Source organism: Aspergillus homomorphus, assembly GCF_003184865.1.
Source record: "Aspergillus homomorphus CBS 101889 unplaced genomic scaffold BO97scaffold_5, whole genome shotgun sequence".
In the NCBI taxonomy this organism is placed as follows: Eukaryota; Fungi; Ascomycota; class Eurotiomycetes; order Eurotiales; family Aspergillaceae; genus Aspergillus; species Aspergillus homomorphus.
In genome coordinates, this window is record NW_020291891.1 from 927,035 (window position 1) to 941,548 (window position 14,514).

The following is a 14,514-nucleotide window of genomic DNA, read 5'->3' on the forward strand; positions in this document are numbered from 1 at the left end:
CTGATCTCTTACAGTTTGAGCATGCATGTACTCCTTTCTTTTCCTGGTTTGCCCCACATGGATATCCCATTGCAGCTCTATTGAACGCTTTTTGACTCAAATATCGCAGCTTTCCTCCAATCCGCTTTGTGTTTTGTATTATCCCCTGCTTCTTGAGGATTCAGGTTGCTCAGATTCCTTGCTGTAACATAGATCATACCGGTGGGCGGCCACGTAACAAAATGAAACACTAATTATAAAGAGGTACTGGTCCATCTAACCTGTCTTCTAGTGCGTGGAGCCTTGATGAATTTAGCCAAATCAGAAGAATTGAACCGCTGTCTCGGACGTATCATGTAGTAAGGTTAACGTGAGATTGCTTTTCTGGGCCTACCGACCATAAAGTGCATGAGTAGGCAAATTTTGACATTCAAGACCAGTGGACCAGCGACTCCGACCAAACGCCTTAGAAAGAACTTGATGCAGATGAGGAATTATTTCCAACAATAGAACCATGGCTTCTCGAAACGCATATATCCTTCCACAAGCTCTTAACCACCACCAGACTTTCTCGACTTGCGTTCATTCGACCGCATCTTTCTCTCGTTGCGCCTTATTCTATCCTTGCGTTCCGCCCGAGAGATCCCACGAATGGAGCTGCCCTTGGCGGCGGCTTCTTCTTCCTTCTTCCAATCCTTCTCATTCACCTCCACCAGCCAATCGTCATCGGACTTGTTCTTGCCCTTGTAGCCCCAGCGAGGCACCCATTCACCCTTCTCCTCATCGTATACGAGCTTCTTGCGGCGCTCCTTGTCAGCCAGAGCAGCGCCCGGCTTGCTGCTGTATTTACCAATGCCCTTCTTGCGTGCGAACAACTCCCACTTGGTCGGCGGCTTGGGGGTCGGCAAGGGCTTGTGACGGGGGAGAGCAGTGGCGGGTGTAGGAAGGGCAAGAAGGACACCCTGTTGTGAAGAAGTGATGGGGCAGGTCGTCAGGAGTTGGTTGAGGAGAGACTGCGTGCCATCGCGGGCCGTAGCCTTCAGAGTGGTTTCCAATGGCTCGGAGCGGGAGATTTCAAGGGGATTGGGGTCGTTGGCGAGCAAGTGGCCGAGATCGAAAGTGTACGGCGTGGGCTTGGAGACTGTAATGGGCCTGGGACAGAGGTGTGTGGTCAGCACTTGGATTTATGTTGATGTATCACGTTCCCGCGCATTTATAGATCTGACTTACAGTCTCTCCGGCTTCGGTTTGGTGGCAGAAGCTGCCTGGGTAGCAGTGGTCGCCATTTGTACTATACCGGTGACAACTTGAACGCTGGAACTCTGGTTCACGCTCTAGTCAAGTTTGCGACAAGGAGAATCCAGAAAGGACAGTATTTGATTGTCCCAGCGCGACGGTATACCGATAGGCATAGGGGAAAAAAAAATCAATGGAAAAAAAAGACGGGCGGTAAACCCGATCCGCTGCTCCTTATACCACACCGCCTTCCAAATTCATAGTGTTATGGCACTAAGCCCAAAGGAGAACCAGAGGAAGTTCCTTAGTGTCGAGGTTCGAAAATGTGCCTCCGAATTTCCAATCCCATCCCCATAGCCGTTGCGGCGACTCTTCGGCGCAACTTCCGTTCCCTCTTTTACCAATCCTTCCCCTCCATTGATCGCTAAGACACTGGCCACGGTGCCAGTGCGCTATCAACGCTATGGTATCCTCATTTTGTTGGAGTTGCCTGACGCGGCTTCCAACTGCGTCCCCTCGGGCGATGCTTCCGCCGACCTTGACACCACAGCGAGTCGCGGCGTTCCATACGTCGAGTACACTTTTGGCATCGCCATTGAAGAAGAAGAGTACGGGAAATGTGGCTGCTCCGAGATATCGTCAAGCGAATTCGGCCAGGATGAAGAAGAAGGGCAAGGCTGTTGAGAGAGCGCGCCCTCCTCCCGCCGGAGAGCGGAGAGCGCTCCGGAAACGCATCGTCCTCAGCAACCCTAACGCCCTCGAAGTTGAGGATATGCAGGATATCTCCGCAGAGAATATGGTGGACTCTCGTCTTCATGGAGCCGTTCTCGGCTTGCCCGTGCCTATGCTCGATCAATTGAGAGCGGTTCAGGCTTTCAAGCCCAAGCAAGGCTGGTCCATATTCCGCCGGCCTGGCACGGTGATGAGACGGGAATCCCTCGAACTTGGTCGATTGATCGATAGTATCTCCAACAATCCAGAGGACAAGGGCAAGGTTGTCAAGAGAGTCCTTACTGGTGCGAAAGGTACCGGAAAGACCGTTCACCTCCTTCAGGCTATGGCGATGGCCTTCACCAAGGAATGGGTCGTTATCACCGTTCCTGAATGTATGCTTACCCTTCACAAACACCTCATTCCACATATCACTGATTATAGTATATAGGCCAGGACTTGGTTTTGGCTAACACTAGCTACGCACCTCTTTCGGATAAAACCCCCAATGTATACGTTCAAAATGAAGCCACCGCCGCTCTACTGAACCGCACCGTGACGGCCAATCAGAAAGTCCTGTCAACACTGAAGGTTTCTCGTGAACACCCTGCGCTCAAGTCTCTCGTGGCGCGCGACATGACACTCCAGGATCTTGCCAACATTGGTATTCAAGATCCTGCCGCCGCCTGGGCCGTCTTCCAGGCCCTCTGGACCGAACTCGCAGCTACGTCCGCTGCACCTGGCTTCGAGGCCGGCTTCTCACCTCGTCCTCCTATGCTAGTCGCCGTCGACGGCATTGGCCACTGGATGAAGGAGACAAAGTACCGCAGCGCCAAGTTTGAGCCCGTCCATGCTCACGACCTTGTATTTGTTCAGCACTTCCTCTCTCTGCTGAAACCCGGCAACAACCAGCAGTCCGCTCTGCCCAACGGTGGTATCCTGCTCTACGCCACCTCCGGCTCCAACAGCCCGTCCGTCTACAGCCTTGATGTGGCTCTCAAGCAGGTGGCCGCTCGCCGCCAGGGTGTCACCCCCTCCAGTTCCAATTTCCCTCAGCCCGCCGCCTACAGCAAGATTGACCAGCGCGTGTTTGCCGCTCTTGACGCTCCCGCATCCTCTATTCCTACGGAGGGTGCTCTGGAGCTTCAGACCATGGCCGGTGTCTCCCGCGATGAAGCCCGGGGCTTCATGGAGTACTTTGCGCGTAGCGGTCTCCTGCGACAGCACGTCACCGAAGAATGGGTCAATGAAAAGTGGACTCTGGCTGGTGGCGGTGTGATCGGTGAGCTTGAGATGTTGGGAAGACGGCTTACCGTGCCTGCCCAGGTTGAGTAAACAAGTAGCAGGCAGAGGAGCTTGAGGCGATTGGTGTTCATCGCTTCCCTTCGATACTCACTCGTTACAGGGAAATATTATCATAGAGTGCGATGTATGTATAATGTAAAGCTCATGTTGGCTTTTCTTCTTTCCTTGTGCTCACATCCGATGGCTTCTTGATGATGTCGAGAGATCAGCTCTTTTCGCCCTCATCCATGGGCTATTTGTTGCTGTGTGTGTCCTGTATTTTATATGATTGGGTTTTACTCGTGCGTGTGGCTTTTCTCTTGTGTGCATATAATGGGATTTCATATGAAAAAAAAGTATACCATTCTTCGTCTTGCTTGTATTGCCAGTGCATAGTAGTATACTCGGATGTGTTGGGGTTTTGTATTTTTCCGCGGGATCAACGATGAAACGTATAAAAAGCGGAGACAATCGAAAAACAGAACGAGGGCAGTAACCATAGCAAAACAAAGAGCACCGAGTTTTAAAGGCTAGAAAACCGGGACCTTCGGGATCATGGTTTCCACAATTGTGATGCGCATTCATTCCAAATGCTTGGTTGATTTTGCCTAATCGCTGAGCGGCTCCCTGGCCAGCTCCACCCTAAATTTGCTCGACCCCGAATGGATTCTGAATATCGTGGGATGGAGCTTGAGAAGCTTATCGTCTCGAAGGAGAAGGTGTAGGGGGTTCCGCAGAAGAAAGAGGACCCGGTGCAGGTGAAGCAGGCCCATCTTGTGCGCCATGCGTTGGCCCAGGACAGTTGCATGGCTTCCCTAGCACACGTTCCAGTACAGGTTCCCTCTCGTCTCTATCTTTGTCGGAGATATACGAGATACGAATCTCCTCGCTGGCCTTGATCGGTCTGGTGGCCCACACAAGCAAACGATTGGGAACGTCCGTGTCGTAACCCCATTGCGCATTGCCGTTGTCGTTGCAGGCATGATCAAAGAAGCTAAATCCTGGAAATAGGTATAAGAACCGACAAGTGGGGTCATACTTCTCAAACTTTTCCTCTGGCCAGTTTTCTTGTCGACTGCGTGAAGGAAATTCCCAACCCCGCTTCATTTTGTCGCTTCTTGGTATTTTGGTGCGCAAGCCCTGGTCCCAAGGTATGGCATTGACCAAGAGTTTCTGTAATACCAGCTGAATCACCCAGGTATCAAAACTGAGATCTCGGAAAATGTCAACGCCCAGGCACATCAGGATGTCATTGGGGACCTGGATGTTTGCGGCGAAGGTGAAAGGAAAGTTTTGATCCTTCCAATCCGCGCGACCTTCCAGAGCGAGGAGCTCGTCGATCTCGTGCGCCTGAAGACCAGGATGCTTCTCCCGTCTGAGAAGAGTAATATCGAAGACTTCCCGGAGAAGGAGGCTCATCACCGTGCCATGCTTTTCATTAGAATGCGAAAGCCATTTTTTACTCCCCTTGAAGGTAGAGACGAAAGGTCTCATGGCATCATGAAGCCATGCCCAATCTTTCCCACATGCTCTGAAGTGGTATCGTCTCCGTGCGTTCTCGGCGCAAGTTTCATCGCCGTCATCTCCCCGAGCAGGACAGAAAACCAGGCGAGGTTCGCAGTCAATACATCGGCATGCTTCTCTAGCATTATGTTGATCTTTCTGCTTTTGCCGATCTTCGCGGGTGACCGGTCTTTGGCAGTTATCACAAGTATACTTCCGCTCAGGGGTGTGATCCCTAGGGAGTGTGGGTCTTTTGACGCCGAGGTGGCCCCTAGCTGCAGGTATCTCGACCCAGATAAGCTCATCTTTCGCTATATTTTCCGTTGCCACCATCATATACCTTTTTTCTCTTTCCATCGCGATCTTGCAATTCTTCCAGGGAAGACTGGCATTTTTCGTGACAAAAAAATCGGATGCCTTTGCGGCAAGGCCTTCCCCTTCGCCGGTCTTTGGTAGCCTCATTGTGTCATTCGCGTCGTAGGGGTAAGGTGTGCCTCCATAGCTACGGCCATTATGTTTCTCATGGTACAGGTGATTGCGTCCATAATCCAACGGCTTATTCCGTTCCCATTCGCCTTGTATGAGGCGAACCATCTTTTGGCGCCGTTTAAATGGCTGTGTGTCGCGGTCATTCATGATAATCTTGTTTGTAAGATCGTCTTCAAATATAGCCTGGTCATTCCAGCTTTGGAGAGCCATGAGACTGAGGCAGATGATGTTATGAAGTGCCTTCCTCATTGTAGGGACAAAGTAGTTGACACCATTGCCGGCGCGCAGCAAATTAATCTCTGCCTTCTGTGCGCCAACTATGATGTGTTGCTCGATCGCATGCCAGACCCGAGTGTAGAGACCAGGCTGGACGTTCCGTCTCATGGGATTGACCAACACATCGACCAGGAGCTGAGCTCGATAGGCATCTCCGATGGCAAGATCGAACAAGGCGTGTCGATAATGGCAATAAGCTCGACTCATCCAGTAAGCAGGATTGTAAGGACTTCTCAGGATGGCGCAAGTGTACATGTCAAGTGTACTTGCTCTCTCGTTCTCCGATATGTTGATTGCAAACAGACGGCTGATATCGGTTCTGTCAATCCCCCAATGGGAGAGGTCACTGCGACGCAAAGCCCGGTAACACTTGGGCCCTTCTACCTGGTATGCTTCAAGACGCTGGCGTAGTACACTCACAGTCCCCCGGTCTTCGAGGCCACGTTCAATGAGAGCATCTTTGAGCTGTTCGGATTTCAAGGACTGAACCAACATGGATTTAAAAAAGGTCCAAGGACGGTCTTCGAAGATGTCTTGGAAAGCCCATGAGTGATCCGTCCGTTCTGTCTCCCAGTCGTTAGGGTTCAGTGGTAGAAGATGGTCTCGCATTAAATGCTCATAAACTGCCTGTGCCAAGGCGTGTAATGGCATTGCAGCCGCCTCCTCGTCATTCTCTGGGTGCAAGAACGGCCTTTCGCCCCGTTCAAGGGTATTTCGAAGCCTCGAGTCCGCGAGGTACCAGAAGCGATGGGCAATGCGGGCGTCATTCTGAGTCACATGCTGTCCCCATTCTACCTCATCATACAAGCTGGGTCTCTTTGGAAACGGCGGTGGTCTTATCACGCCATCAGGTGGGGGGTCTGGTTGGTAATCCGCAGGATTGGGCATGGTACAATTGCTGGTACTAAACCAAGCTACCGACAATCGACGAAACAGATAGAGCTTTCGTTGGCTTTATATGAGAGTAACTGAAGCAATGGCTTGATTTTGAAATGGAGAAGCGCGATTTCGATGTCGCTACTCTTGGGCGTGGTGGCCTTTTTAGACCTGATCTCCCTGGATTTGAACCCGATGAAATCCAGCGACAAAGGAAGTGAGGACACAAAGGATGACTGGGATTGGAAGTGCTTGCCACCATGAGGAACGAGCTCGTAAGCAAAGTAGCCAATAATGCTTCGGATGTGAGCCATGCTTGACAAATGTCTCCAAGACAGTATCAAACGCATAAACAAAGGACAGAAAAGATCCTTGGAACGTCGCCTCTACCCGACTGTCCTGGGAACGAGATTAGCGACAGTCAAGCAAAGAAAGTTCACAGGTAGCTTTAGCTGTATAATGTAGGATTCAAGCAAGATACGCAGTGCTTCTCGTCCACTTTCTTCATGAGGCTTTTGAACTAGCATAGGAATGTCTAGCCAGCCTGTTGCAGTAGAGCTTGTTCGCCTGCGAGACGCCACTGATTGGTGCTTCAGTCATAATATTCCCACTACTTTAAGATAGCGCTTGTATATAGTATTTTCTCCCATGATCACTGAAATGAAGAGCTAGAATTGAATGATGTTAGAGGTGGACCGCACTGGGCAGGCAGTCCGATTTGGTGTTTCGGCACCGCCTCCTCGCTCGGCTCTTTCCGACCCATTCATTCTTCGATCGATCAAATAATATCCGGAGAAAGAGGAACAAGACCGCCCGGATTCACTGGATCATCAGGGGAAAATAAAAAAAAAAAAAAAAAAAAGGGGGGGGGGGGTGCGAGTGGATGAGACCTGGAGGATACCTAGGTTATCGCCTTATTTAATTGTGAAATTGATCTTGTGCCACCTGGAGTCAGCAGGACTCCCTCCCGTTCGTTCCTCGTGCTTCTTCTTGTTCACATCTTCTTCCCTCTTGTCTTCCACCCTTCTCGTCCTTCCCTCTTGCCCCTCACCTCTGCGGTTCGCTAGAAACAATCCTCTACTTGGCGCAAGACAGCTTCCTGAAGTTTCAAGGAGAATGTACGGGTCGCATTCTCAACCCAACTCAAAGGGCGCGAATAGTACAGGCCCTACACAACCGGAATGGCGTCTTACGTCAACTGCTAGTACTGCGACGCCGCAACCTCCCCCGCAGCCGTCATGGCAGGCAACTCCCCCTCTTCCAGTTCGCCCTTCACTTAATAATGCTGCCGGATTACGGCCGACTGCTAGTCCTCCTCAAATGAGTAATGTAGGCACGAATTATTCTCAGGCGCCCACATTGACAGGAATGAACACAACATCGTGGGGAGTGAAATATAACAGGCAGCAGTTTCAGGCTTCGAGCCCCCCACCCCTCCCGGTAAGTGTAAACCGTCCCAAGTTCCTGAAACCGGACGCTTTCATGACTGATGATGAATTACCCAGCCTCGACCTCCAAGCGCAACACAGTCTCATTCGCCCCTGACATGTTCTCCGGCCGTCGGCGCGTTTGACGTCAACAGGCCTTCTTCTGCGACTCCAGTGCAGGCAGCCCACCCTGCTGCGAATGCATATCCACAGTGGACAACGAGCGCTGCTTCATTCGTGTCCCATCAACAGACTACCACTGTGCCAACACAGCCTCCTCCGCCGCCACCACCACCACCACCACCTCCTCCTTCCGTCCCTTCTAGCTATCAGGACTTCGTTCACTATTCTAGCAGCCAAGCGCAGAACCACTTGCAACCTCCGCCATATGTTAGCGCCGTGTCCAGTCAATCTCATGGTCTTCCCGCACAGCAGCCCACCACAACCACCCCGATTCAAACCAACCCCGAAGGGATTGCAGCACATGCAACATCTCCAGTCCTGAATCCTCAGCAAACCCATTCATTATATCCTTCGGGGCAGCCAGAACCTCAGCCCTCACGGATCTTCGAAACATCTACTAGCATAACCCCTGAATTGCTGTCAGCCCCCGCGCCTCCTGTACCACCCAAAACTAATCCTACTCTTACCCCTATCAGCACCACCGCTATTAGCGCTAGTCTTCCTTCCGGTGCGCAACATTCATCGCCAACTCCAGGGAACTTAAATCATGGCGAAACTTTTGCACCCAAGCGTGGTAACGCCCATGCAGCGACTTCGGAGCGTCCTTCTCACATGGCCACCGCCTTGAGTTCGGCGCATCATGATTTTCAAGGCAGTTCCAGACCACATTCAGATGTGCACACAGGGCATAAAAGCTCTCAGGCAGAGTATCAAGACTCGCCTGTGAGTATTGACACGAGACAGAACGACCATGAGGCACTCCATTCACCCGGGATGAATGTCAGAATGAATAGCACTGAATCGATTCAGAGCTCCGGTTTTACGTCAGAAACCGCTGAGAGTATCGATGGTGTCATTGAAGCATGGACTCGCCCTCTCACCACCAACTCACAAAAACCCAACCTGACCGATGACACGGCTTCAGAGCAGGCGGCGCGAAAGGAGGACATTCAGCTCTCCGACGCGGTTGAAACCAAGGCCAGCGAACCCGATGTAACAAAACGGACAGTACTTCCACCACTTGACCGCTTAGACCCTTTTGACGATCTGGACACTTGGTCTAAATCCTCTTTGGAGCGATATGTAGCAATGTTGCGCAAGGAGGCTGTGGCGGACACTGATCTGGACCGATTTGAGATTTTCACAAACTTTATGGCTAAGGAGGCCAAGCTACGTGAAGTCTTATATAACATAGAATCCAACCCGACGGATGTCAAACAAACGGCAACGGGTGCCTTTTGCTCAGCAACATCAACCTTTCAGACGCCTACCAGCGAGACTGACGTTGTATTGCCTCCTGTGGAATCGGGTTTGATTCCGGTGGAGGGTGAGGATCACACGGTTCCTACCAGTCCTACGGATAAATCTGGAGATGGCAGCTACAGTCCGGGGGGTCGGCCGATCCTGAGGCTCCACACGCCTGGCCCCGTACGTTCGAGAAGTTCCTCATCACATACTACCGCCGATCCCTATGGGAATGATACTAATTCTGGGAAAAAATCGTCCTCGAGACCTACCTCAGTACCACCTACTATGATGGAGCTTGCGGCACATAAACAGGAAATGTCCCCACTAGCCACAAATCCCCCACAACCGCTCTATACACCCTTTCGTTACACAGAGGGCCCTCAGAGGGGCTCTGATGCACTCGTATTCGACCGTCCAGCATTTCAAGCTTATTCCGCCTTGCGTCAAGCATCTGCCGAAAGTGGCCGAGTGATGTCCAACGGCTTGGCTCCTGCTTCGGAAGAACTGTCACTTCCTGCAGAGACCGTGAACCATACGGGACAGGACGAGACGTTCATGGGACTTATAAGGGAGAAGAGCATTGCTTATCGCAAAGCAGCTTCTCAGAAGCCGTCAACTCCTCCACCACTTCCCGCTTCCCTTAGACAAGGCAGATTACCTGACCCCTTGGTTGAATTGCGCTCTGTTGTGACAGCGTCATTGAGCAAAAGATATGTGAGCGCGTCGGAGAGTTCCACGAGAAGAGAGCCGAAGAAGATACTCAATGACTTCGCTTACATTCACGAGGCGACAAAGACTTGGGCCGCTTCCAATGAGTCTCGTAGAGAGGCATTAGACAAAGACCGTTCCCGGCGTCAGGAAGAGTCCGAAAGACAGATCGATGCCCTCTTCAACGGAAAGGAAATAGGTTATGCTGACATCAATGTCCTCGAGGAGGAATTCCGTCAGAAGGAGGCGCGCTGTCAGCTGGAGGAGGAAAGGCAGGAACTGAACGATTTCATTGCGCACGTTTTCGATCCACTTGACAAACGGTTGAAAGAGGAAGCCCTGGCGTTGCAAAGCAACTATGAAGAAGCTCTTTCGCAGCTTGATGATGGTAACAGCACAGGCAAGGACATAGCCAAAGACGAAAGTCATGTGTCTGAGACAATGAAGACTATCAATGAAATCTATAGTCAGCTTGAGATCCGCTTTCAAAAGCGCCTCGAAATTGCTCTAGACCGTGAACGTCGACGAAAGAAGGCTGAAAGACGACCTCTCGTATTCATGGGCGATGCAACTGCGCTCAAACAGCTGGATCAAGAATTCGACCAGATGGAAAAGCGCAATATACTCGAAGCTGCTCGGGAGCGGGATGCGAGGGCCAATCGACTAATGGACTCTTTTGATGATGCTATTGTGCATGGTCTAGGAGAGAACCAGAGAATCCTTGATGACATTACTGCAAAGTTGTTACGAATCGATGCTGCAACCCTTCGTTCTTCTTCCCTCTCAGAAACCGAGATCGTGCAACTACTCAGATCAGTCAACCGAGTCATAGAACGTTTGCGCGAGGACTCCGAGTCAATACTAGAAAACTTTGGTATCGCAGATTCAGTTCTCAACGACGCCGATTACAACGTGTCTGTCGCTGAAGCGCGCTGCTCAGACGCCGAGGTTGATGTTTTCGATCAACTGAAGGCTGAGAAGAAGAAAGAAGACAAGAAGATCCAAGTCGATCTGGAATCTAAGCTGGAGAGTGTAAGAGAAGGACCAGCTAAGGTGACCGCAAGCATCAAAGATCTTCTTCATTCCCTTTGCCACGATACAGCCCTGAAACAACCACCTACCTCGTCAACAGAGCCTGCTAAGCAGCCTGGCAATGCTCGTTCACCCAGTCCCGGCTCCACCGCCCCGCCTGCCTCTCGCAAACCTGTGGAAGATGTCGAGCATCAAGAGCGGCTCCGCAAAGCATTAGAGAATGCGAAGAAGAGAAATGCTGCTAGGAATGGCACATAGACACCGACCTGTTGGTTCTAAGACTCATCTACCTCAGTGAATACATCGTCATCATCATCATCATCGTCATCTTTTTTTATTTGCGGATAGAAGTGCGTATACCTGACCTCTGTGTCTTTTTTCTTCGATACCCTCATGTGGCTGTTATAGATTGAGGTTGTGTGAGTCTTCTTCCATCGGACCAATCAGTGTTTCTGGAACAGTGAGTGTCCTAAATCTCAAACATATATAGTAATGAAATAGGGGGGAGATAGCGACAGTTCTGTGCTGCCTTCACCTCGAACGTAATGTTCGTGTACAAAGGGGACTTGTCCGGACTGCGGCAAAAGTCAGCCCTCAGCCTGGCATAACGAGTGTTGCCTTCAGCCTTCAAGAAAATGTGGTAGACTAGCCATGGGCTGTCGCTCTCAGGAAATTACAAAGTACGTAATCATAATCCGAACTATCCAAGTTCCCAGATGAGGCTGAAAGCGCTCACACAGAACATATTGAGTGAAGCCGTCAGCTCGCCAAAAGTCTGGCTAGTCGGCTAGTAAGTGATGCGCCGCACAGAGCCTGATTATACTGCTGTAATGCGCCCGACGGCGCAGCATTGACGCTGCATCATAGACTAACGTGACACCACAAAGCTTGTAAGTCCATCATCCTGAATGGGCACAAGGTAGATGAATGAGTGATCTTTGCTCGTGATACACTGAGCTCCTGAAGCTTTGTTCGCCTGGACTCGCTGAGCCTGCCACCAGGATAGTGTCACCCCCGGGGTAGATGTTGAAAATTCGAAAAGAATCGGCTCTAAAGCCCTGGTTTGGCAGAATCTGAAACAGCAGATACATCCACCTAAAAGAGCAAAAAGCTTGAGATGCGGGATTTGACAGGTTGCTCTCAGTTGCGATCCACACAAGCCCACCTTCAAATGTGGTCCGCAATACGAGGCGAGAAGCGATCAGGGCTTTTCGGCACTCAGTCGGTGTAGGAGTACGATGACCTCTCGGTATGCGACAAATAATTCAGTCAATTATTCTAAGTAGACAGTTCTGCTGGCAACATCTACAGGAGAATAAAGGGGTGATTGGGAGATTCCCCGGCAGCCATACCTAAGCACACACACATATAGAAATGATGAATTTGAACAGCGATTTTCGGATAGAATTCGGCCCAGCAGTACTGTACCGAGCATTCTCCTGCGGCGCAGACTAAAAGAACCAACCATGGTGTGGATGGGCAGAAAACCGTGCACCAGCCTCTCCGGCAATTGGTGATGATTCAAAGTAACAACAGCGCCGCATATCCTGGCAGTAATCTTGTGGATATATTCTCCATCGGGCTTGGGGGTCATGATGTTTAAAGGATCTGCGGCGCAGAGCCTCTACCTGCGGCTGGCTTGATATGTCCAGGCAAAGGATCAGCCTGTTGTGTCATATCTCTAATCGCGGCGCTGCAGCTGTCAGGGTGCACCTGAATGCGAAATCATGGTCAGCTAGAGGTCGCTCATGCTTGTCTTCTGCGGCAGAAAAGAATAGACCGTCAATCCTTTGTACTGGGAAATCGAATCATGCTCCATGGCGTTCGTCACTGTGCCAACTTTGCCCTTTTATCCTAACGAGGTGGAAGATGCTTTGGCTCTCAGTGGCACAAGCAGTACCCGCCTTGGTCCGTGGTTCGGAGCAAACTCTATATAATGTTGGTTTCGCCAATGCAGCACAGGCCGTGCAGCACTGCAAATACATTGGAGTTTTGAGTTTCTCTGAAACATATTGATGTCTACCCCTACTCGCCAATTTCGAAGACTGTCCATCACCGGTGACATGCCAACGTCGCGTCCCGGAGCAGAGAAAACACATCAGACTGAGGATAGCGACAGCAATGATGCGTCGGAGAGCGAAAGCGGCTCCAGCGTCATTCATAACAGGGGGTTCCTAGATGCGAGCTCGATTGTATATGGCGAGTCAGGCGTCGCTTATGATCTTATCGGGCTGGATATCGGCACCAAAGCCAGAGCTCTGGTTGGATTGACGAGCCACTTCGACGTTCTCAGCTGCCGCGAGACGCAGACAGGCTACGAATTTCAATTCTCGGAGCTCCCTCGCGTTCTTCTCGGAGCAGAATCTTATACTTGCACCTGTTCGACGTTCTCCGGTCGACCCAGTGTGGCCTGCCAACATATCTACGTGAGCATCACTGACACGCATCTTCAAGAATTTCCCTAATTCTTCTTTGATACTAACCTTCGGAAGTGGCTTCACGACCAACTCCATGGCTACCTCTTACCCGGACCTCCTACCTCCGGCATTCCTCCGTCGGGCGATGGACGTTTACCGAACCTTGGTTGCATCAGACAACTCCTTGATAGCAAGATACACACCATCGCGGACGAGTTCGGCTGGCAGTACACGCGCTCGGAGGCCCGGGGCGGCATGAATCGGCAGGATATGGTCAGGGACATCATGTCCGCCTTTGATAGCTCCATACTACCCGAGGACTTTCGCCCGGATCTCGTCAACGACGATGCAAAGCAGTCACGGACGCCCGAGCAGTGCGTGGTGCAGGGAGACTTTGAGGCTACTTTGTTCAGACTTGCTGTGCATGACGATGCAGTGTACGCCAGTCTGTGCAAAGCAATGCCCATCGGTGCATGCACGGCAATATACTTTGACAAGGCTCAAAATAAGATACGGAATCTGCTCGCAGACTTCGATCGATACTGCATGACCGGGCACCTTCCGGCAGGGGTTGAGAAATTGGACGCCAGCACGGTGCTGGAAGAGATTCAAGGCCATGTCAACCGAATCCGAAGGAATCTTGCGGTTCGCGCACCGCACGGTTTTGATGGAGGTTCGAAAGCTTTGATTACATTACTTGAAAATATCTGTGGTCGTAACAAAGATCCCTTGGAGGATAATGACTGGGGCCGAGAGACATTCCATGGCGAAGATGAAGATCAGCGCAACCTCTACCATCAGCTCATCGGTAAGGCTAAAGAGACCGAAGATTTTTTTATCCTTGAAGTCCTTGAGCAGCTGCCCCTTCACGCCCTCCGCCGTTTTGAGGACAAATTGAAAGCGATCCTTCGCAGGATCGAGGTAAATCGAGCGCCAAAGGCCTACGTTATCAGGCTGGGCGCGCTGGTGCGTACGGTGGAGTCTACCGAGGCTGGGACTGGTCAGAAACGGCCATCCTCAGCTACTGCTACTGGCAACAGCAAGCGGACTCGATGAGATCCGGGGGCTGCATTGCCTCCCTGTTGGTCTCCCCGGTATTAGTTGAATAGCGTTGCCTGGGTGGCTAGTTCCTTGTATAGCCTTGC

At 51.2% G+C, this 14,514-nt stretch overlaps 6 protein-coding genes across 6 annotated transcripts; 4 read left to right on the forward strand and 2 right to left on the reverse strand.

The window, feature by feature from the left end:
- Nucleotides 1-130: 130 nt before the first annotated feature.
- Nucleotides 131-1,382, reverse strand: BO97DRAFT_468493 (ribosome biogenesis protein RRS1). The gene is made up of 2 exons (XM_025699750.1): nucleotides 1,210-1,382; nucleotides 131-1,131 (listed from the first exon to the last, which is right to left on the reverse strand). The coding sequence occupies exons 1-2, from the start codon at nucleotides 1,263-1,265 to the stop codon at nucleotides 531-533; spliced, it is 657 nt and encodes a 218-aa protein (XP_025554768.1). The 5' UTR covers nucleotides 1,266-1,382; the 3' UTR covers nucleotides 131-530.
- A 183-nt stretch (nucleotides 1,383-1,565) lies between these two features.
- On the forward strand, nucleotides 1,566-3,573 carry BO97DRAFT_363383 (mitochondrial 37S ribosomal protein mS29). Its single transcript, XM_025692496.1, has 2 exons — nucleotides 1,566-2,321; nucleotides 2,378-3,573. Exons 1-2 carry the CDS (start codon nucleotides 1,679-1,681, stop codon nucleotides 3,259-3,261), a joined length of 1,527 nt encoding a protein of 508 aa, XP_025554769.1. The 5' UTR covers nucleotides 1,566-1,678; the 3' UTR covers nucleotides 3,262-3,573.
- Nucleotides 3,314-3,784, forward strand: BO97DRAFT_217845 (uncharacterized protein). Its single transcript, XM_025690627.1, has one exon. It carries the CDS (start codon nucleotides 3,423-3,425, stop codon nucleotides 3,657-3,659), a length of 237 nt encoding a protein of 78 aa, XP_025554770.1. The 5' UTR covers nucleotides 3,314-3,422; the 3' UTR covers nucleotides 3,660-3,784.
- Nucleotides 3,546-6,668, reverse strand: BO97DRAFT_440999 (uncharacterized protein; the record flags this gene model as incomplete). The annotated part of the gene is made up of 2 exons (XM_025698127.1): nucleotides 3,546-6,338; nucleotides 6,401-6,668. The coding sequence occupies 2 exons, from the start codon at nucleotides 6,666-6,668 to the stop codon at nucleotides 3,910-3,912; spliced, it is 2,697 nt and encodes an 898-aa protein (XP_025554771.1). The 3' UTR covers nucleotides 3,546-3,909.
- A 724-nt stretch (nucleotides 6,669-7,392) lies between these two features.
- Nucleotides 7,393-11,629, forward strand: BO97DRAFT_363388 (uncharacterized protein). The gene is made up of 2 exons (XM_025692497.1): nucleotides 7,393-7,794; nucleotides 7,860-11,629. The coding sequence occupies exons 1-2, from the start codon at nucleotides 7,471-7,473 to the stop codon at nucleotides 11,208-11,210; spliced, it is 3,675 nt and encodes a 1,224-aa protein (XP_025554772.1). The 5' UTR covers nucleotides 7,393-7,470; the 3' UTR covers nucleotides 11,211-11,629.
- Nucleotides 11,630-12,941: 1,312 nt separating this feature from the next.
- Nucleotides 12,942-14,425, forward strand: BO97DRAFT_461349 (uncharacterized protein; the record flags this gene model as incomplete). The annotated part of the gene is made up of 2 exons (XM_025699365.1): nucleotides 12,942-13,378; nucleotides 13,445-14,425. The coding sequence occupies exons 1-2, from the start codon at nucleotides 12,968-12,970 to the stop codon at nucleotides 14,423-14,425; spliced, it is 1,392 nt and encodes a 463-aa protein (XP_025554773.1). The 5' UTR covers nucleotides 12,942-12,967.
- Nucleotides 14,426-14,514: the final 89 nt, after the last annotated feature.